The sequence below is a fragment of the Terrapene carolina genome, unplaced genomic scaffold, assembly GCF_002925995.2.
Source record: "Terrapene carolina triunguis isolate 2854851 unplaced genomic scaffold, T_m_triunguis-2.0 Scaffold42, whole genome shotgun sequence".
NCBI classification, from domain to species: Eukaryota; Metazoa; Chordata; order Testudines; family Emydidae; genus Terrapene; species Terrapene triunguis.
The window spans coordinates 42,619,626-42,641,803 of NW_020664393.1; the positions used below are offsets into that span (position 1 = coordinate 42,619,626).

The following is a 22,178-nucleotide window of genomic DNA, read 5'->3' on the forward strand; positions in this document are numbered from 1 at the left end:
TGAATGATTTCTAAGTCAAGTTTTGGATCGAGCGCCCTTTAAACAGTATGTACATCCTCAGGGAGGAAAAATATGTGAGGCTTTTTTGTTTCCCTGATGGTGTTCATGAGGGTCTATCCCACAGGAGTGAGTGGATGGGCCTGAGAGGAACACCACCAAACATGCTCAGGCCCCACTTTCTCCCTCCCTGTTTGTGTCCTAGAGTGCACTATGCTTTTAAGAGCAGAGGTTTCCAAACAGAAACTCATCAGAAAGCCCACCTTGCCTGGAGGAACCATTCCAGAAGGCGTAAACACTGAGAATTCTTCAGTCAACCTAGTTACCACCTCTTGAGGGGGTGGATTTACTACAGTAATTGTCACTTTAGTAAGTGTGTACGCTACTGCAGCATAGCTGTAGCGCTTGTAGTATAGACATACCTTGAGTAAAGTGTACAGTGACAGCAGCAGAGGCCTGAAACCTCATTGTGCTGTAAACATTCCATTGTAGCAAAAACTCATTTTTGTTCAGAAACATTTTCCTTTGCTTGATATTTGTCAGGGAAGCAGAAGCAAGGAAGCATGTCTCGGAAACCCAAACTTACCTACTTCAATGGAAGAGGACGCATGGAATCAGTACGGTGGCTGTTGGCAGCAGCTGGGGTGGAGGTTAGTCCATAATTTATGAAGGGGTGCTCTTGTTTGGACTCTTTCAGGATTAGCCATGATTTATTTTGTTATGCTGGTGTATTACTCTGCCTTTTGGCTCGTTGTGTCAGAGTTGCTTCCTAAAAGAAGCTGCCTGAAATATAATAATGTAACTAATCTATTTCATCTTTCCTTTTGCAGTTTGAAGAAGAATTTTTGGAAACAAGAGAACAGTATCAAAAGTTAATAAAAGGTAAGACTGCAGACCGGGAATTTTCTACACCCAAAGTGGCATGAGTTTAGCTAAAATTGGGTTTTACATGAGTTTACTTAAACCAGTGTAAACCCTTGTGTGGACACATTTAATTCAGTTTACATCATGTATCAATTCATAAATCACTAACCTTGACCGCCCAATCCTGTCTGGTGCCAAGTAACGCCTGCAAAGTGCTAATCATCCTTCACTTCCACTGGAGCCAGTCGATGTTGAGGGAGCTCAGCACCTCCCAGGATCATGCCCCTGATTATTTTTATTAAATATCTATATTATGGGGGTATCCAAAGGCCTTAATTCAGGTAGGGAGCCCATTGTGCTGGGTGTTGCCATCCCTGCCTTCAGAGGCTTTGAGTCTAAATACACAAACAAATGAAGAGTAGGGGATTGGAGAGACAACATACACGCAGATGAATCTGATGAAGAATTGGCCCAGCTTTGTTAGGTATATAGAATCATAGAAATGTTGGGCTGGAAGGGACCTCAAGAGGTCATTTAGCCCAGGTGCTGTGCTGAGGCAGGACCACGTAAACTTAGACCATCCTTGACAGGTGCTTGTCTAATCTTTTCTTAAAAACCTCCAATGGCAAAGATTCCACAGCCTCCCTTGGAAGCCTATTTCAGAGTGTAAAGACCTTTATAATTAGAAACTTTTTCCTAACATTTAACCTAAATCTCCCTTTTTGCAGATTAAAGCCCATTACTTCTTGTCCTATCTTCAATGGACATGCAGAATAATTGATCACAGTCCTCTTTATAACACATTGGAAGGTTGTTATCAGCTCCCCGCTCAGTCTTCTTTTCACAAGACTTAACATGCCAATTTTTTTTTAAACTTTCCTTATAGGTCAAGTTTTCTAAACCTTTGATAATTTTTTGTTGCTCTCCTCTGGACTCTTTTCAATTTGTCCACATCTTTCCTAAACTGTGATGCACAGAACGTGTACTGCAGCTCTTTTATTGAGGATTAGGGGCAGGGAGAAAGGAAGGGAGTAGGAAAAGGAAAAGGAAAGACAGGGAAGAGGAGGAGTCCATTTGTCACCTGCCTAGTCATGATCAGCAGGCTGGGTTTCACAGACACCATGGTGGAGGCGAGTCTTAATGAAGGATTTGAAGGAAGATAAGGCTATGTCTTCACTACCCGCCGATCCGGCGGGTAGCAATCGGTCTATCGGGGATCGACTTACCGCGTCTCGTGAGGACGCGGTAAAATCGATCCCTGATCGCTCTGCCGTCGACTCCGGAAATCCACCTCGGCAAGAGGCGGCAGCGGAGTCGGCGGCAGCGCGGCAGCGGTCGGCTTTCCCCCGTCCTCACCGCCAGGTAAGCCGACCTAAAATACGCAACTTCAGCTACGGTATTCACGTAGCTGAAGTTGCGTATCTTAGGTCGGAACCCCGCTGTAGTGTAGACCTAGCCTCAGGTAGTTGCTATTCCGATTTTTTCAGGGAATTTTCCCCATGCATAAGGGTCAGTGCGGGGGGGAAACACAAAGCTGCATAAGTGGGTGTTAATGGCTAGGATTGCTGGTGGAGTCTAGATGGGAGTTGACATCACAATAAGTTGCTACATTAGTTAAATAAGGCCTTAAAGACAAGAAGCTTATCTTATCTGATAAGGGGGACCCAATGGAGGGGTTCAGAGGGATTCAGAGGGGGTCGGTGTGGTCAGAGCAATAAGCCAAGCAGACGATTTGAGCAGAAGCTCTCTGAATAGACTTAAGGGAAGCAAGGTTGCAGTAGTCAACATGTGAGATGAGAGCTTGGCCAAGAGTTTTGGTTGTATAGTCAGAGAGGGAAGACTGAGTTTAGAGATAACAAGGAGTCTGGTGGGAGCTTAAAGACTAACAGATTTATTTGGGCATAAGCTTTCGTGCATCTGAAGAAGTGAGGTTTTTACCCACGAAAGCTTATGCCCAAATAAATCTATTAGTCTTTAAGGTGCCACCAGACTCCTTGTTGTTGTTGTAGATACAGACTAACACGGCTGCCCCTCTGATACTTGAGTTTAGAGATGTTGTGTAAGAAGGAGTGGCAAGAATTAGAAATGGCTTGAGTATGGGGATCCAGTGGGAGGGCCACATTATAGTTCATATTACTGGCCCAAGTGACTGGGAGAATGGTAACAATGTTCATGGTGAGATGGGGAGGGCTTGTGGAGGAAGATCAAGAGCTCATCTGAGTTTAACATTTTGTTAACGCTTAACCATTGTTAAACAGTGAGTTAAAGATGATGACTAAAAATCCAGAAAGACAGGCTACACTACTAGATTGGTTGAAGGGAGATAGCTCATCATGAGAGACAGAGATTTGTAGGTCATCAGAATCAAGAAGTGGAGCCTGGCGTAGAGCTTTCCTTACAGGTTATGGACTGACTGGTAAAAGCCCCCTTTTTCTCCTCCCTCAAGATTTTTTTCCCCACCTTCCTGCAACCTTGGATGTGTGTTTGGCTTTTATCTTGTACACTGTAGGAAGTAAGAACGGGTTTGAATTTGTCCCCTCTTGTTTAGTGTTCTGATCCCACCTGTCACTCATGTATTTGTTATACTGAGGACTAACACAGAGGTATTCTTTGGTATTAAAAGAGGGCTGATACAGTAGGTATTATTTAAGACTTGGAATATAAATGAATGCTCATAAAGGAATGTCTCAATAACTTCCCACGGTGCAAGAATGATTCTTGTCTTAATGCACTGAGCTCAACTGCTATACTCCCCGAAAGCAGGCATATATTTACCTTGTAATAAGAGTTTATATTTAAGCATATCCTATTTTCTTGGTATAGCTGTTCAGTGTTGAGTGATATGGCAGTTGACTGCAGGCTGTTGTTTCAGTGGCTTGGGCGTGTAGGGATTTGTCCAGGGCGGAAGGTATGTTTAAATAGGTTTGTCAGTTACAGATTAGGCACCTGGGGGTACTCCTACACAGCAAAAATACCCTGCAGAGCAAGTCTCAGAGCCTGCACTGCCAGGCTAAACATAGCAGTATAGATATTTGTTCTCAGGCTCGAGCCCAAGCTCTGAAACGTAGTGATGGGGGAGAGTCTTGGGGCTTGGGATCCAGCCCAAACCCGAACATCTACACTGATATTTTTTAGCCCTGCAACACGAGCCCTGTGAACTCAAATCAGTTGACTGGGCTCTGAGACTTGCTGCCGTAGGTTTTCTTTTACTGTGTAGACATATCTTGTGTCAATTATTTTTCAAATTAACTTTATTGAACCTTAAAGTTTGGGTTTGGGTTTGGTATTATGTTCACAGCAAACACACAGAGAAGTCTGATAAAAACATACTCTTCCTGCCAAGTTGCAGTATAACTTTATTTCTTAGAATTCAGAATAATAACACATAAGAACCCCAAACCAGAAAGAGACAAAGCAGGCTGCTCCCTAAAACAAAGAAGCACAGCTCACCCCACCTTACTCTAGGGCTAAGCTAACTGTCTGCAAAACTGACTCTAATCTCAGGCTTCCCTATAGATCGCTGTAGCCTGCAGGTCAGACCAGGAAAACCCTTACTCTTAAAGTATTAGTGTTACAATTTTAACAGTTTTTAATGCACCACATTTGGTTCATATTTTGGGCAAACATTTAGACTGGTACTTAACCAAACCTGTTTGCCTATATGTAGCTTCTAGTTATTTAAAGGACAGTCATGGCTTTTCCCAGTAAAAGCTGGGAGGGTCAGCAATTGTCTGTGTATCACAAATCTCACTTGAGCTAATAGCTTGTTATTAAGGATAAATTAGGCCATGTCAACACAAGCGATCTTACAGCGGCACAACTATACTGATGCAGCTGCACTGCTGTAAGATCGCTTGTGTAGCCGCTCTATGCCAATGGGAGAGAGCTCTCCCGTTGACATAATAAAACCACCTCTACGAGCGACAGTAGCTATGTCAGCAGGAGAGGCTCTCCTCCAGACATAAGGCTGTGCACACTACCACTTATGCTAGCAAAACTTAAATTGCACAAGGTATGTGTGGTTTTTTTTTTACACCCCTGAGCAACATAAATTTTGCCGACATATGTGGTAGTGCAGACATGGCCTTACTACTTTTGCTATTAAGGCCTGGTCGACCGTTAGGTTGACCCAGCTTCGTTGCTCAGGAGTGTGAAAAATCAACGCCCTTGATCAAAGCAGTTAAGCTGACCTAACCCCCGGGGTGGACAGCACTAGGTCGATGGAAAAATTGTTCTGTTGACTTGGCTACCACTTCTCAGGGAGGTGGATTACCTACAGCAACGGGATTACCTACAGAACCCCTCCCATAGGCATAGGTAGCGCTACAATAGTGCAGCTGCAGCCAGGGCCAGCTCCAGGCACCAGCTTAACAAGCAGGTGCTTGGGGCAGCCAAGGGAGAGGGGCGGCACCTGCGGCAATTCAGGGGCGGCAGGTCCCTCGCTCCCTCTAGGAGCGAAGGACCTGCCGCTGAACTGCCGCCGCCAGTCGCGGCATTTCCCCCCCCCAATGGCCGCCGCCGGTCGCGGCTTTTTTTTTTTTTTTGCTTAGGACGGCAGAAATGCTGGAGCCGGCCCTGGCTGCAGCAGCATTTCAAGTGTAGACAAGTCCTTAGAAACAAATCGCTCTTTCAGTTTACTGATGCTCAGTGCACTGACCTGCCAGGGAACTCTTTGCAAGGAGTGGCTAGAAAATCCAGCCATTAATAAGCTTTTATCTTAGTACATGTTTCTGATGGTAACCCCCCTCCCTCCCAGCCCTTGCATACTTGTTAATGAATTTTGTTTTTTATCAATGAAAAGGCTTCTGCTAGAAAAGGACATTTTTGCTAAATGCTTATTTATCCCCTAATCTGGTCACATTTGCTCTTGGAAAGTCATGAGGACACACAATCTTTATATAAATGTTTACCAAAAAATGATGATGTGGACAACCAGTTCTACACAATTTTATTGCACTATGAAATTAAACACTTCGCAACAATGGAAGTACCTTTTTTTTTTTTTTAGGCTACTGACATAGTTTGATGGTTTTGTGCAAAACAGAGCAGACAAACTCCTGTTAAAATAATCTTTTCTACCGAGAAGAAGAATGAAGTTAATGGATTAAAATCAGGCAACTAAAGCAAATAAAAGGGACTTAGAGCAAATGCTGTCTCTTAGTAGGTACAGTAGCACACATGCCTATTTGGGGCTTAATCCTGTATCTTTTAATTCAATGGGAGCTTTGCCATTGACTTCAGAGGGGGCAGAACTAAGCCCTTGAAGCATAGTCTACATATATAGTTTAATTAAAATTGGAAGCCCTTTGGGGAGGGAATATCTGACTATAGGTTTATAAAGCAATGTATCAATTGATTATGCTATGTCTTAGCTACAGAGTAAATATTTAAACTAGTATATGTTTATTCTTTCCTACATCATTATTTTAGTGCAGGAAGTTTTAATATAATGGCAGACGTTGAAGATCTCCTAATATACAATCAGAAGTGTACTAACGACTTAGATATTTTTCTCAGCTCCACTATAATAATAACACAGTTGGGGGAGGGGACGGGGACCGAGGCCACTACAGATGCTACAGTGGCACAGCTACGGTGCTGTAATTATGCTGCTGTAGCGCCATAGTATAGGTGCCTCCTACACTGATGGAAGGGATTTTTCTGTCACTGTAGGAACTTCATCTCAGTAGCTAGGATGATGGAAACATCAGGAGATGGGCTAAATCAGAACATCCCGTGCTGCCTACATTTGGGGCTACCCTGACCCCGTGTGCCCAGGGGTTAGATTGGCATAGTCATGGCGCTCAGGGGTGTGATGTTTTCACACCTCTGAGTGCAATAGCCATGCTGACCTAACTTTTAAGTATAGATCCGGGCTAAGTTACATTATACTTATTGTATTTTCCTTTCCAAAGATGGAGCCCTGCTGTTTGACCAAGTACCATTGGTGGAAATTGATGGGATGAAGATGGTGCAGACCAGAGCCATTCTCAGCTACATAGCTGCCAAGTACAACCTCTATGGGAAGGATCTGAAAGAGAGAGCATTGTACTATAACACTCCCTTTTGCTTAATAAACTACAATGAATAGCTATATTATTACCAGTTAACACTTATGTAATACTGTAAGTTGAGTATGAAAGGGTGAGAAAAAGCTGTTATGCACTAAGGGGCAAATTCTTTGGCCCTTGATGGGTTTTAACCATTGTTTCTGAAATTATGCTGAAAGGATCAGGCCCTTAGTGTTGTAGGTTTTTATTTTTGTTTTGTATTGTGTTTTGCTGAGTAAATTGGGATTGCAAAACCAATAGTAAAGAATTCCAAGTATTTGCAGTTTTGCTGTGGGTGAAACTTCTTACAGGCACAGCAGTCATAGCTTGTTCTGTGATACAGTACTATAATGGTTTTGCTGCCGTTACCTGACAACACTGGTTCTGTGGATGAAAAGGACTTGAGCTTCCAGGGCTGTTAACCCAGAATCTTTGATAAGCAATAGGTTTACTTTAACAGCAAAAATAAATGAATAAGAAGAACCACTCACCAGAAAAACGTTGCTTGCATGTCTGCATTGTCATTAAAAAGGGAGCAAGGCATGAATGCAACAGTGAAATTTTAACAGCGCTATCATATAACACAAAAGCCGATTATACAAACATTAATGGATCATAAAAAATTGCTTTTACTAATTTGCAAGAAAAACCTGAAATAATTTGAACATGCTTTCTTCTCTCCCCTCCCTCCAGAATTGACATGTATGTGGAAGGAACAGCTGATCTCATGGGAATGATCATTACCTTTGCTTTCACTCCACCTAAGGAGAGGAATCTTGCCTTAATCATTGAGAGGGCCACAACCAGATATTTCCCAGTCTATGAAAAGGTAAGTGATGGTGAGGCAACAATTTACAGTCATTTCATTACATATCATTGAATGAAGACATACAATATAGGCACTAGAACAAATGCTTCTGATTGCAATGAACAATATTCTGTTGCCAAACTGAACAAAAGGAATCGAATGATCACCCCCCCTATTTTAGATAGATGTCTAAAAAAGGAGTAGATCTGTCATTGTAAGTGCTCAGTGTTCAGAAATGTAATTACCGGTACTTTATGGTCACTATTACCTAGTGGTTCAGCTATATTCACCTCTTTAACCAGATCCTGTGTGCCACTTAGGACTAAATCAGGAATTGCCTTTCCCCTTGTGAGTCGCAGGAGTAGCTGCTCCAAGAAGCAGTCATTAATGGTGTCTAGAAATTTTATCTCTGCATCCCATCTTGAGGTGACATGTATCCAGTCAATATGGGGATACTTGAAATCCCCCCTTATTGTTGAGTTTTCTGTTTTTGTAGCCTTTCTAGTAGTAGTATATTCCTACTGCTATAGTCCTATTATTCAAGCATGGAATTTCTACCCATAGAGATTCTATGGTACAGTGTGAGTCATTTAAGATTTTTACTTTATACTTTCTTTCACATATGGTGCCACTCCCCCACCAGCATGACCTATTCTGTCATTCCCTGGTATTACCAAATCCCATTGATTATCATCATTCCATGAAGTTTCTGTGATGCCTATTATATCAATATCCTCATTTAATACCAGGCACTCAAGTTCACCCATCTTAATATTTAGATTTCAGCATTTGCACATGAGCACTTATAAAATTTGTCAATATTTAGTTGTCTGTCTTCGTGCAATGTATTTGAATGGGACTCTTTTTCATTTGACTGTTTCTCTTCAGTTCCTACCTGTACTTTATCAGTTTCTGTCCTCTCCTCTTTACTAGGCTATAGAATAACTCCTTTAATAAATTCTCCCCTAAGGTATGTCTCTGTCTGAACTATGTGTTCCTCAACACCTGTCAGCTTTCCCTCAGCCCTTAGTTTAAAAGCTCCTCAATAACCTTTTTAATGTCATATGCCAGCAAGCTGTTTCCATTTTGATTTAGGTGGAGCCCATCCTTCCTGTATAGGCTCCTCCTTTCCCAAAAGGTCCCCCAGGTTCTAATAAACCCAAGTCCCTCATCTGAACACCACTGTCTCATCCATGCATTGAGACACTGCAGTTCTGCCTGTTTAACTGACCCTGTGTGTAGAACTGGAGCATTTCAGATAATGCTACCATGGACGTCCTAGACTTCAATCTCTTATCTAGCAGCCTAAATTTGGCCTCCAGGACCTCTCTTCTACCTTTCTCTATGTCACTGGTACCTACATGTACCACAACCACCATCTCCTCCCCAGCACTGCACATAAATCTATCTAGATGTCTTGAGATGTCTGCAACCTTTGCAATTCACGATGCAGTTCTCCCAGTCACCATAACCCCAAATATCTATATTTATGATAATCAAGTCCCACATTACTAATACCTGTTTCTTCCTAATAACTGGGGTCCCCTCCCCCAGAGGGGTATCCTCAGTGTGAGAGAACACCATGACATCATCTGGAAGAAAGATCCCAACTATGGGATCATTTCCCTCGCTGCAGCTTGATGTTGTCCTTCCCCGAGACTTTCGTCCTCCTCAAAAGCACAAAGGCTGTTGGACTAGGGGTGGAACCATTCTACTGGGGGAGGGGTAGCTCAGTGGTTTGAACATTGGCCTGCTAAACCCAGGGTTGTGAGTTCAATCCTTGAGGGGGCCACTTAGGGATCTAGGGCAAAATTAGTACTTAGTCCTGCTAGTGAAGGCAGGGGGCTGGACTTGATGACCTTTCAAGGTCCCTTCCAGTTCTAGGAGATGGGATATCTCCATTAATTTATTTAATTTATTTACTGTGACCTGGAAAGTCTCATCTATATACTTCTTGTACTTAGGTACAAGAATTCAGACTTCTTCTATTGCAGCTATTAATACTAGTGTTGTATTCAGAGAGTGGGATTTGCCAAAGCACTTGAGTGATTGAGGAGCACAGGTGCTAATGAATCACGTAAGTGCTTTTGAAAATCCCACCCAGATGCTTCATACAAGATTGTTACACAGACCATGACCTTGCTATACTTTGAAAGTATCACACTGAGCTCAGTTGTCAGTATTTATCCAGTGTATATGTCTCTTTCATACCCATAACATTTATGTTCCCTTGTATTCTGTAGGTTCTGAAACAACACGGGCAAGAGTTTCTTGTTGGCAACCGATTCAGCTGGGCAGATGTACAGCTGCTTGAAGCCATTTTAATGGTAGAGGAGAAAGAGCCCACTGTGCTTTCCAAGTTCCCTGTGTTACAGGTAATTCTGTTACTAAAGCTCAACCAGCAACTATAGAATTGTGCAGAACAAAGACTTCAAGTTGCTCATTTAACATGAGTTCCTGGGCTGATTCTGATCTCATTAAAACGGTGTAAATCAACAGTAAGCTCTTTGGAGCATGAGCAGTAATTTTCTGTATGTTTGTACAGCACCAAGCACAATGGGGTGTTGATCTGGTTGGCCTCTAAGTGCTACCATTATGTAAATGTTAAGTAATAATAACAGTAGAAGTCTGTGTAATTAAGGCGATTTAAGCTCTTCTAATGAGCTCTGTTTCTTCAAAACTAATGTGTGAAGTTTTTATTTATGAAGTAGTTGGATGTTGTTTCCTTACTCTTAGGGCTTCTGTTGTTTCTCATTTCAGGCTTTTAAAGCAAGAATAAGCAACATACCTACAATTAAGAAATTCCTACAGCCTGGCAGCCAGAGGAAGCCCCCACCTGATGACCAATATGTGGCGACAGTGATTGAAATTTTCAAAAAAGATTAAATGCCAGGTTCCATTCAGAGAGGTCATCAAAATCTAAAAAGAACAGGCCAGTTTAGATGATCAGCACTACCATAATTAAAAGCAATGACATTCCAATGACAGAAAATAGTATCTAATTACTCTTGCTGTTTGAGTGATTTGTTTTAATGAGTGTCAAGTCCTTGATAAAATATGAAAACAAAAGATTATTTGGGATAGTGTCTGCATCTTCCTCTGCATTTGGAAGGAAGCTGTCACACTGTTGCCACTATCAGAATATAAATAATAATAAGAAGCAGCTTATCTCTAGATGCAAATAGGTGTTAAAACCTCAACTCTGGAGCAGGAAAGAAATTCCCATGAGTTATGACCCCTTAAAGACATTGACTTGTAACTTTCTAGTACGGTATGTACTACACACACTGTTCTGAACTTATTTATAGATGAACTATTAACCAATAATGGGCCAGAAACATCTTTGCTTTACAGTGGTTGCAGGGTACAGTCTCAGAGTATGACACCCCGGGCATTGTGTGGCACTGGAGTCACCCTGCCTCAGTTTCTTCTAATCCTCAAAGATTCTTATGGCCTTCAGCATAGTCCCGTTGCTGAAGGAAGGGGTTGTCTACACTTAAAATGCTACAGCAGAACAGCTGCGCCACCGTAGTGTTTTGGTGTAAACACTACATACGTCAACAGGAGGGGTTCTGCACCCTGCACCCCACCTTCCCGAGAGACGGTAGCTAGGTCAAGGGAAGGATTCTTCCATCAGCGCTGTCTAGACTGCGGGTAAAGTTGTCTTAACTACGCTGCTCAGGGGTGTGGATTTTTCACACCCCTGAGCAACATAGTTAAGTTGACTTCATTTTCTAGTGTAGACCAGGCCTATTCACAAAAGTACAGCTCTCCTGGAGTATCAAAGTCCAAACAAACACAAAACAAAAGTGTCCCACCTTAGTCTTGGTCTCCACTAGAAAATTATGTTGCTTTAACTACTTCAGTCAGGGATATGAAAAACCCACCCCCCTGAGCAGCATAGTTAAGCCAACTTAAGTCCCCGTGTAGCAGCGCTAGGTCAATAGAAGAATTCTTCCACTGCCCTAGCTATCGTCTCTTGGGGAGGTAGATTACCTACGCTGATGGGAGAATCCCTCCCGTCAGCATAGTTGGTATCTACACTGAAGTGCTTTCCCTCTGGTCTTTCCTAGCCTGGCTCAAACTTCTTCTCTCTTGAAACAAGGTACCCACAGCCTCCCTCCACTGCCTGGGGCTGTGCTTCAGTGCTGGCAGGCCTCCCCTGCCCACCACGGCTCTGTTCTACCCTAGGGGATGCTTCTTCCTGCAGGGCTCTCCTGACTCCAGGCTCCCCATTTCTGAACTAACAACTAAGAGGCTGGTCTAATTTTCCAAGCAGGTCTGCTCTTAGTCACCTGGCCGTTTGTGACACAACCTCATTCATCTCCTCCCTCTGGGGAAGGGAGCGAAGTCTGGCACAGGTGCCGCTGAGCCCCAGTCTCCTTGAAGGGCCAGCTTATGCTGTGACAAGCAGCTTCTGAAAGCATTGACCAGGCTGTAGTGCCTTCCTGGGGACATACAATCCAAGGAGGGGGGAAGAGGTAGTGGCAGTGCAAAGCAGCAGCCTTCACCCAGGGCACACGGGGTCAGGGTAGCCCCAAATGTAGGCAGCATGGGATGTTCTGATTTAGCCCATCTCCTGACACTTCTGTGGAACCCTCGGTGGAATTAAAGCTTTTCCTAACCGGCAGAACTTCTGAGGGAGGGCAGCAGAGGGAGAGCCCCACTCCGGGTGAATACTTCTACAGCACAGCAGGCCATCCTGGCATGGGTTCATCTTCTCAAGCTTTTTTCTACACCCATGAGGAAACTTACCATTGTTTAGTTGGTTTGGTTGGCGGGGGTGGGGGGGGGCTTGTTTTGTTTTCTGTTTTCTTGGATTTTGTAAATGAAAGCTGAGACTCTCACATAATTACCTGACTGCAGAGCTGGGGCTTTAAGACAAATACCAAATATCATGAGACTCATTATAAAAATCACCTGAGCTGGCAATACAGTAAGTGAGCTGCACTGGGGCTGATGCACCTCAGAGTGCAGTGCCTCCTACTACCACTGGAGGATTCCCAATGGGACTGAAACTGTTCCAGCCCCCGCAGGCTTGCAGAATACCCAGCTGCCACCGGGGTTTCCTGGTTCTGCATACTGACCTACGTAAAGCTCTATGGAGTCAGGAGGTGGAGCTACAATCTCATAACTTGAAAGCATATTTCGTTTAAGAAGGAAAACAGCTGAGAGAGCCACAAGTTGGAACAGGTTTGTACTGAGGGGTACATGCAGGCATTTTCCTTAAATTCTAACCTGTTGGGCATGAATGGAGCAGCAGGTTGTGCTAATTTCTTTACTTGCAGCAAAGGCAGTCTGATTGCTCGCAGTCTGATTGCTCAGAGCCTCCTTGGGAAGGGAAGAAAGTCCAAGGGTTGGAAGTGGGGAGGGGAAAGCAGGAAGGAATCTCAGAGAAGGGAGGCAGCGTTTAGTTTGCTGAGCGAGGACAGAGCAAATGGGGAGACAAGAGATGAGCAAGTGAGAGTGAACTGGAGGGGAAGCCAGGAACTGAGGGTCTGCTTTCTCTGAGTGCATCAGGCAGAATGTGTGAGACTGACAGACAGACAGCAGTAAAAGCTAGCTACAGCGATCAGATCTACAAAAATAAAAATCCCCTCCCCCTCTGCTCCCTGACTCCTGGGTGTTGGTCAGAGGAAACCACTTGCCATTTTCACCGAATGCTGCAGAACTGCTTTATTAATGTAAGCGGGGGAATGGTCCCGCTATTGTGGGGAACTTTCCTGGCTTCTGCACTACCCCGGTGAAGTGGGCTAGCGAAAGGATCTGAGTCCTCGCTCCCACTTCCTTTACCTAGAGGCCTCCCTGCCCTTGAGGACTCCCCTTCCACTCTCCTGTCTGGCAGAGTCCTCGTAAACCCCTACAAGGCTGGGCCCAGGATTCCTGGGGGTCTCGACCCCCAACCCTGCTGTGGTCACCCAGGACAGGGGCTAGGGTGTCCCCACTCCGGGGTACTCTCTCTGCACTGGGCACCTCCCTGACCCACTGATCATTTCATACAATTTAAAGCAAATACAAGTTGTTTAATTAACAATTAATTTAAAAAAAAATAAGGAAAAATGGGAAAAGTTAAAGGAAAACACGTCACCCCGCTCTGTGGCAGGGAACATCACAAACAGTGTCTCTGGAATGTCAGGGCAGTTCACAGTCTGTTCCTTGTAGGTCCCAGGCTCCTTCTCAGGCCCTGGCTGTGCTGCAGAGACGCTGCTGGTTGGACACTTGCTCTGACAGTGGCCACATGCTCTCAGGCTCTAGGTGGCAGGACCCTTCTTCCCAGCATTGCCCCTGCCCTGTCGGGGTTACGATCCCCCCAAGTCTGGCCTGCAGAGCCTCTTGGCTGAGGCGTCTCCCTGTGCTGGGCCCACTGCCCAGGGTCCCCCTCCTCTCCCCAGCTGCTCACCGCACCCAGCTCCGGACCGCTCCAGCTCCACTCTGCCTCAGCACGGCTGCTGCTCTGCCTTCAGCTCCCTGGGCTGCTTCTCTGGCTCTGGTTGCTGCAGCTCTGCTCCCAGGACAGGTGTGCTCTCTCTGGGGTGTGCTCTGGCTTTGTGGCTGCAGCTCTGCTTCCAGCAACTTAGCTCGGGCCCCTGCTCTCTCCTTAGCTCGGCCCCACTCTGTCTTACTCAGGCCATTCCAGTTCACATGGAGAATGGGACCCCTCCTGACTCCCTGATTAGCCTGCCCGCCCTGTCAATCAGGCTGATCTGGAGCATTGGCCTCTCCCCATTGTTCCCGGGGACCGTCAGTCTCAGGCTCCTGATTTCCCATCGACCCTTCCCCTTTTAGTGCTGGGAGCTAGCCAACCAAAACACCCCCACTGAATGTTAGTAAGGAGGCAACAGTCCCCTTACATTAAGACTTCATTTTTGTCACTGAAATCTTGTCAAAGAAAACAACTGTTGGCAAAGATACAGTGAGGAGGCCATATTAGAGCGCAGCTCTATTTAAAACGAGTCTGGCCCATTTCTACGTAACCCACTTTCAGCATTTGGAAAACTTTAAGAGACAGGAAATAATAACCCTTCAATGCCTAAACTAAATGAACAGCTAGAGAGTATCTTAAAAGGAAAGGGAGGAGATTGTTTGTTTGCTTTTGCGACCCCTCCTCTTCCATACCCCAGCTACAATTAATAAATAGGTGCCTTGGTTTACAGTCAGTGATATGATTTTTATATTGCATAGTTACTGGAAGAATATTCTGCTACTAGTATCTACATGATTTGTTACTATGTGTGTCAAAAATGATGTGACGCATAGGAATGTACGGGCAATAATATGCTAGCTGATAGTTCAAAGTTTCTGAGCACTGGCAGCTCTAGTTGAAAAAAACAACAGGGTGTTTATTTGGGTATCTACTCTTACGCACGTAAGTTTGAAAACATTGGCATTAGGCTTTACTTCTGCAAGCAGGTAGGACTAATTTGGCATCTTCCAAGCAGTGCACATTAAGCCAGAATCAGACTCCCTTCTGCACATCATTTTTCCCCCCTTGCCATAATATTCATTAAGCCACAGAGGTGATTTTTGGGTATGCTGTATAAGGCAGTATCGGTATATTTTAAATATAAGCTCACAACCTCTAACATTCTCCCAAAACAAATTCACATAAAAAAGTTCTGCTTTGATCTATGGACAACTGAAAATTTTTTTTACAACTGTGAAAAATGTTTTTCCTTGCTTTCCTTGTCAGGAAATCCAAATCATGGCTACAAAACCCAAGCTTTACTACTTTAATGGAAGAGGCCGAATGGAAACGATAAGATGGCTGTTGGCAACAGCTGGGGTTGAGGTTTGTTCATAACGTATTAATTAAGATATCTCATAAAGATTGTTTGATTGAAAAGATTTTTCCAAGTTTTAACTCACTGAAGCTCAATCCACAGTTCCGAACCCAGCAGGACATGAGTGATCATGTGCCCCTAGGTACACAGAATAAGACTTCTATACCAGAGGTTCCCAAACTGTGGGCTGAAGCCCAAAGGTGGGCTGTGACACAGTCTCAGGTGGACTGGCATGGCTGGAGATGGAAGGGTATGGGGGGGTGGCGTTGCCCCCCAAACTGTATACATTGGTGGAGTGGCAGCTGGCGATGACCCCCTCCCAGGGCTGGAGAAGCCCAGTGCCCCTGGCAGGTGGCAAAGGGCGAAGCGAAGCTGGTGGGTGGAGGGTGAGGAGAAGGGACTGGCCCCAAGAGGCGGCAGCTTCCAGGGTGACTGGAGGAGGCTGGAGGATTTGTGGCCATTCCCGCAATCTGGGGCTCAGCGGTGCCGCTCTGTTTCTGCCTGGACAATGCTGTGATTGACACCATGAAGGTAACGGCTGGGCCTGACCCGAGTGCCTGCCTCTGCCCAGCACTGGCAGCCTGCGAGCCCTTCCCTTGTACCTGGGCAGGGGGTGCCAGGTGACCAGCTCAAGGCACTCAGAAGGCTGCTGAAGAAGGCACACACCTCTCACGGGGTCTCTCTCCCTGACAGTCGCATGTTAATAGTGGGCCACAGTACATATTGCAGCTGTACAAGTGGGCCTCAGGGAAAAAGTTTGGGAACCCCTGTTCTAGAGCACCCTCCACCCAGGACTGGTGCAAGGATGTTTTGCACCCTAGGTGAAACTTCCACCTTGTGCCCTCCCTGAGCCCTGCGGCAGCTCCCCGCCCCCCCCCCCGCCCTGAGGTGCCCCCCCGCGGCCGCCCCCCCCCCCCCCCCTGGGGCCCCCCCCCCCCCCCGTGGCAGCTCCTCGCTGTCCCGGGGAGCCGTGCGGCAGGTCCCCAGCCCAGCTCACCTCTGCTCTGCCCCCTCCCCGAGCCCTGAGGCGCCCCCCCCCCGGCCCGGGGAGCGTGCGGCAGCTTCCCACCCCAGCTCACCTCTGCTCCGCCCCCTCCCCGAGCTCGCCGTCGCTGCTCCACTTCTCCTGCCTCCCAGGCTTGCGGCGCCAACCAGCTGTTTGGCGCGGCAAGCGTGGGAGGGAGAGAAGCAGAGCGGGGCGGCGTGCTCAGGGGAGGAGGTGGAGCAGAGATGAGCTGGGGCGGGAAGTGGGTCCCCTGTGTGCTGCCTCCCCCCCCCTACCTGGCGGCGGGCGGCCCCCCCCGCGCGCCCCCCCCCCCGCCCCAGCTCACATCCACTCCACCCCTGCCCCGGAGCGCGCTTTTGTCCACCCACCAACCACTTGGCACCCTAGGCAGCCGCTTAGTTTGCCTAGTGGTTGCACCGGCCTTGCCTCCACCCAAGGATCTCAAAGTGCTTCACAAACATCAGCAAATCCAGACTCCCAGAACAGTCAGGTTGGTAGGCAGGCATCATTGGGTATGTATACACAGCAAAAACGAGACCCATGGCAGGAAGTCTCAGAGCCCAGGTAAATGACTCAGGCTTGAAGGGCTCGTGCTAGGGGACTAAAAATAGCAGCGTAGACATTCAGGCTCAGGGTGGAGTCTGGGCTCCAAGACCCTCCCCCCTCGCCAAGTTTCAGAGCCCAAGGTTACAGCCCAAGCAGGAATGTCTACACTGCTATATTAAGCCCTGTAGCGTGAGCTCCACGAGCCTGAGACAGTTGACCTGAGCTCTGAGACTCACTGACAGAGGGATTTTTTGCAGTGTAGATATACCCTGTATCACTATTTCCTAATCACTTGCCTGAGATCATACAGGATGTTTCTGCCAGAGCCAGTAGAATCCAGATCTCCCAACTCTTATTCCTGGGCCCTAGTTACAAGGTCATATTTGTCCCATAAGGCAGGAAAAACCCAGGGCTTAGTACTCCTGGGGGAATTTTGTGCCACTGCGCGTGCGTAGAATTCATGTCTCCCACAGATTTCTTTGCTTCCCCGCAGAAAAATGACTTCTGATGGGGAAGCAAAGGGAAGCCGCAAGAGTGGTCACGTGCCCCTCCCCAGCAGCGCAGGCAGGTTGGTTTGGGTGCCCAGAACAGCCGGTTTAGACGTAAATCACCACTGGCCAGCCATGTGTGTGAGAGAGAGAGACACTCTGGCCCTCTCGCACGCTATTGCAGCACATTCGGCGTGGAGGGGCAGGGCTTCGGGATGTTTCTGAGGAGGTAGGCATGGGGCAGGCTCTGTCCCCTCAGGCAGAGCAGAATGTAGCAGCCTGCCTGCTTAGTGAATTGCTCCCATTGTCTTTGTGAATTCTTCCACAAGTATAAAACAGGTGTAAAAGTTTTAAGGCCCCTTTACATTCCCAAAGCGGTGTAAAGGACAGTATGGCCTTATAAATGCTTATGGTGCTTTAGTGATTAAAACTGGTCTAAATTTTTGGACTGAAAAACTTTCCTATCAAATCTTTCTGGAGATGGTCAGTAGCCAATATAAATTGTGAGTTTGATTCCCCAGCCCTCACTTTCTCTTCAGTTGCCTATGATGTAACACTGAGTATATGGCGGCATATATTAGTTGACTAATAACTAGAAATAAAGGGTCAAACCTAGCTACATTACTATTAGGAAAGGGGGGTTGGGGATTTCCTCCAATGCTCCCTACTCCCATTCTTCATCCATTGTATTGTAGTTTAAATTAATTACCAAAATAATTGAAACCAGAGTGATTATATTGCATTATTTTGACAAAATATGCTGAATTTTAAAATATTGTGCACAGAATTTTTAATTTTTTGGTGCAGAATTCCTCTAGGAGTAGTTTAGTGTACATTCTGCTTTCCACACTTTCTCCTTAGTCACTGTGCTAACAGCACCCAGCAAGGCTTACATAACTGGATGTTAGCAGATATTAGTTTCCAAGTAAGCTTGTGAAAAATTCTTACACAGAATTATGTTCGTCTGTCTGTTAAACATGATAACAGAAAAGAAGCTTAGATGGCTGCTGCTAAAACACTGATACCACTTGCCATCAGTTTTTATGCTAACCAGACCCCTAAGGTGTTTAGCTGCACAGAATAACCGCAGGGATTGTACTGACAGTTTCAAACATTCTGATGATCCCTGACTCCCATGAATTGTTCTGTGCTTCCAAGGGGATCTTAGCCATCTTTGAGTTTGAGGTAATGAACCTGATGAGATCAGGTGGGGTACAGAGTAATAGCAGCACAAACTTTTATTTAGGTCATTCACTGCCTCATTAGATCCTTCTCTTCTCACGTTGGATATTTTGGGATGTGTCTCCTATATTAACCCCTTTATGAGAAGCTATTAAGCAAATATCCCCTAACTAAAATCTTCACTTATGATTTCTGAGATATAGCTATCTAGTTCCTCTTGTCCCTTTGTTTTCCAGTTTGAAGAAGCTGAATATTTGGAAACAAGAAAACAATATGAAAAGTTACTTCAGGGTAAGCCTGCAGAATAACAGCTAAATTCTCCCCTTAGGTTCTGCTCTCTGGAGTCATATAGTTGGAGTTGGAAGGGCTGACAAGCAGCTTCTGTGTCTCACATTTGATCCACTACTATTTTGCTCTCCTGCAAAAGTGTGGATCTACATATCCAAAACCAGAGCTGGTTTTAAGGGCTGAAATAAGCAGCACAGATATACTATAGACCAGCGGTGGGTAACCTGCGGCCTGCAGACCGCATGCAGCCTGTCAGGGTAATCCACTGGCAGGCCACCAGACAGTTTGTTTACATTTGCATGGCCGCCCACAGCTCCCAGTGGCTGCGGTTCGCTGTTCCCGGCCAATGGGAGCTGCGGGAAGCTGCGGTCAGCACGACCCTGCGGCCCACGTCACTTCCCGCAGCTCCTGTTGGCCGGGAACAGCGAACCGTGGCCACTGGGAGCTGCGGGCAGCCATGCAAATGTAAACAAACTGTCTGGCGGCCTGCCAGTGGATTACCCTGACGGGCTGCGTGCAGCAGGTTGCCCACCACTGCTATAGACACAATAGTATAGCACTGTCACATTGCAAAGTGTCATTATTTAGTGGCACTCTCACAACATAATGTTCTATGTTTTGTAGGACACCTCTATCTTATATTAAATGTATATATAAATATATAGGTCTCCTTATAACTTGATGGGGGCCCCACAGTTAACCGAATCACATCTGCATCTCTTCTGGTGAATCTCTAAAAGAGAGTTAGGGGATAGTTATAGGTTAAGCTCTGCAAGGGAGTGATTAGGTTGAAAAATGTGCATTTTACAACATGACATTCCTACTCTTCTGTCACAAAAAAGAAGCTTTGATTTGGAAGCAGTTTACTTAGAGTATGTGGAAGTTGACTTCAGAAAAAATAAGTTAAGTATCTCAATTTCCAGACATGCTGCTGGTTGGTAGCTGTGTGGCTGCACAGGTGTTTATATCCCTTACTGATGCTTTTCTGATAGAGTCAAATGCAAAAGCTAGCACTGGCATGCATTTTATGGGTCTGTGAAAAATTCTGTAGAATTTTAGGTTCAGGGATCAATACACTCCAAGACAATGGTCTAAGTGGCAGCTGAAGAAATGTCATTTATCTCAATCCGAGGGCAATGATCAGACAATTTACAGGAACTAAATGACTCAATTTCTTTTCCTTTCCAAAGATGGATCCCTGCTGTTTCAACAAGTGCCCATGGTAGAAATTGACGGGATGAAGATGGTGCAGACTAGAGCCATTCTCAACTACATAGCAGGGAAACACAACCTCTATGGGAAAGACCTGAAGGAGAGAGCACTGTACTGTACTGTAACAGACTGTACCATAGTATTGTTTTAAAAGCTGCTTTAGATAAAATGAAAAATACTTATTTGAAAATGAAATGAAAGCTTTGTATTCAAATTAACAAAAATGAGGACTCTCTCATTTCTATGGAAATGAAATCATCCTTCCAATTATCTTTTTTATATATTTGATTTAGTCTTTAGATGCAGGCTGATTTCTGATAGGATCTTTTCTGAACTGGACCATCTAACTTGCCATTCCTCTGGAAAGTCTATCAATATACAAATAACTTTTACTCCCTCCTCTAAAGTGAACCGTTTCTGTTATTATGTGCCTGTTCAGAGGAGACCTGTCACATCCCCTTCCAGCCATTTCCAAAATGACGATAGGAAAGTTAGAGCAGCTATGTACAAATTTATTCCAAACTGAAGTGATTTTCTGAGATGTGTAATGGATTGCAGGATCAGGACCTGTGGGCAGACTTCTGAGCCCAGGCAGGGCTCCATTTACTTCATGAGCTCCAAGAAGATGAACTAGTGCACTCACACACAATGAGTGGCAGGCCTGGGGCTGTAGCCTCTATCCACCAGTTTTTGTTTGGGTTTTTTTGAGCTCATTACTGCTGTATTGGGGCAGGTTTTGTAATTATTCTTTTAAACAAGGATATTCAACCTTCAGAATCTCTCTCTCCCTTTCCCCACATTTTTTAAAAAACTATTTAGTTTGGGAAAGCTCATTCAAAAATCTGAGCTTTGCCATTCCTCCCCCACCCCCTTGCAGGCAGAGATTCACTCCCCAGGTGACAGATGCTCTGCTGCTTGGGTATGGCCTTATGATACAGGCATTGTAGCATCATGCAGTAGAATGACTTAGTAAATTAATCATTGACATTTCTTCAATTATCATTTTTATGGCAGGATTGATATGTATGTTGAAGGAACAATGGACCTGAATGAAATTATCATGCTTTACCCTTTCTCATCTCCTGAGGAAAAGGAGAAGAATTTTGCCTTAATGATTCAGAGGGCAACCAACAGATACTTCCCAGTGTATGAGAAGGTATATGGCAACTACAGAACATTGCAATAGTTGGACAGAGGGTGGGAAGGAGGGGGGGATGTAAGTGAGTTTTTGTTTTTTACATTAGATCCTATTTTTTTTTAAAAAATCAAGTGTTCTCTTAGGCATCTCTCTCTGCTGATGTTTCCCCATCTGTAAAATGGGGCCATAAACCATTGAATAAAGAGGAGGAAAGGAGGACAAAAAGCAATTGCAATGGCTTTGTTGTCTTCCACCTGTCATCAGCCATGTATATTCATATGACTGTTCTGTCTCATGAAAGAGTGAGGTGCCTTTTCTTTTGCATGATGACTTGGGCCCCAGTCTTGAAACTGGGTCTGTATGGATGGACCCCTATTCCTGCACATAGTCCCGTTGGCTTCAGTCAGATGTTGGTTTCAGTGGGGCTCTGCACGAATGCAGTAGCTCATTCATATGGATCTTTTTGTGGAAAAGGGACCCATATAAAGACTGATGGATTTTCTCACTCAATGCCACTAGTATGGTAGTTTTGCTGTCCTGGTTTATATATATAATTTTCCCAAATGAAACAGATGTTAAATGAATTTGCTTTGAAAATGTCAGACTGCTTAGTGGTTTCTATTTTTCCAGTGTGTGGCCTATTTGTGCCCAAAAATATATATATTTTTTTCTCATATATAGGTTTTAAAAGATCATGGACAAGATTTTCTTGTTGGCAACCAGCTCAGCAGGGCAGACGTACAAGTACTTGAATCCATTTTAATGATTGAAGAGTATGAGCCCACTGCTCTCTCAGAATTTCCTCTATTACAGGTAAT

The 22,178-nt window shown here is 45.1% G+C and overlaps 2 protein-coding genes and 1 long non-coding RNA gene across 4 annotated transcripts in view; 2 read left to right on the forward strand and 1 right to left on the reverse strand.

The window, feature by feature from the left end:
* LOC113405096 (glutathione S-transferase A4-like) overlaps positions 1-10,795 on the forward strand; it is a 17,303-nt gene extending 6,508 nt beyond the window's left edge. The window contains exons 2-7 of one of the 2 annotated variants that reach the window (XM_026655012.2): positions 541-647; positions 828-879; positions 6,777-6,909; positions 7,605-7,740; positions 9,963-10,094; positions 10,480-10,791. In XM_026655012.2, the coding sequence (XP_026510797.1) occupies positions 561-647; positions 828-879; positions 6,777-6,909; positions 7,605-7,740; positions 9,963-10,094; positions 10,480-10,605 (666 nt within the window). In that variant the 5' untranslated portion in view covers positions 541-560 and the 3' untranslated portion in view covers positions 10,606-10,791. Of the gene's footprint in view, positions 1-540; positions 648-827; positions 880-6,776; positions 6,910-7,604; positions 7,741-9,962; positions 10,095-10,479 lie in introns of both variants that reach the window. The other variant, XM_026655015.2, reaches the window with a different exon arrangement.
* On the reverse strand, positions 6,808-13,368 carry LOC112123896. The gene is made up of 4 exons (XR_002909588.2): positions 12,958-13,368; positions 10,508-10,638; positions 7,656-7,730; positions 6,808-6,892 (listed from the first exon to the last, which is right to left on the reverse strand). It is a non-coding gene; the product is annotated as an uncharacterized LOC112123896 (long non-coding RNA).
* LOC113405084 (glutathione S-transferase 3-like) overlaps positions 12,761-22,178 on the forward strand; it is a 15,710-nt gene continuing 6,292 nt past the window's right edge. Inside the window, exons 1-6 of the mRNA XM_026655004.2 lie at positions 12,761-12,912; positions 15,410-15,508; positions 18,959-19,013; positions 20,201-20,333; positions 21,237-21,378; positions 22,042-22,173. Coding sequence (XP_026510789.1) covers positions 15,422-15,508; positions 18,959-19,013; positions 20,201-20,333; positions 21,237-21,378; positions 22,042-22,173 — 549 coding nt within the window. The 5' untranslated portion in view covers positions 12,761-12,912; positions 15,410-15,421. The remainder of the gene's footprint in view (positions 12,913-15,409; positions 15,509-18,958; positions 19,014-20,200; positions 20,334-21,236; positions 21,379-22,041; positions 22,174-22,178) is intronic.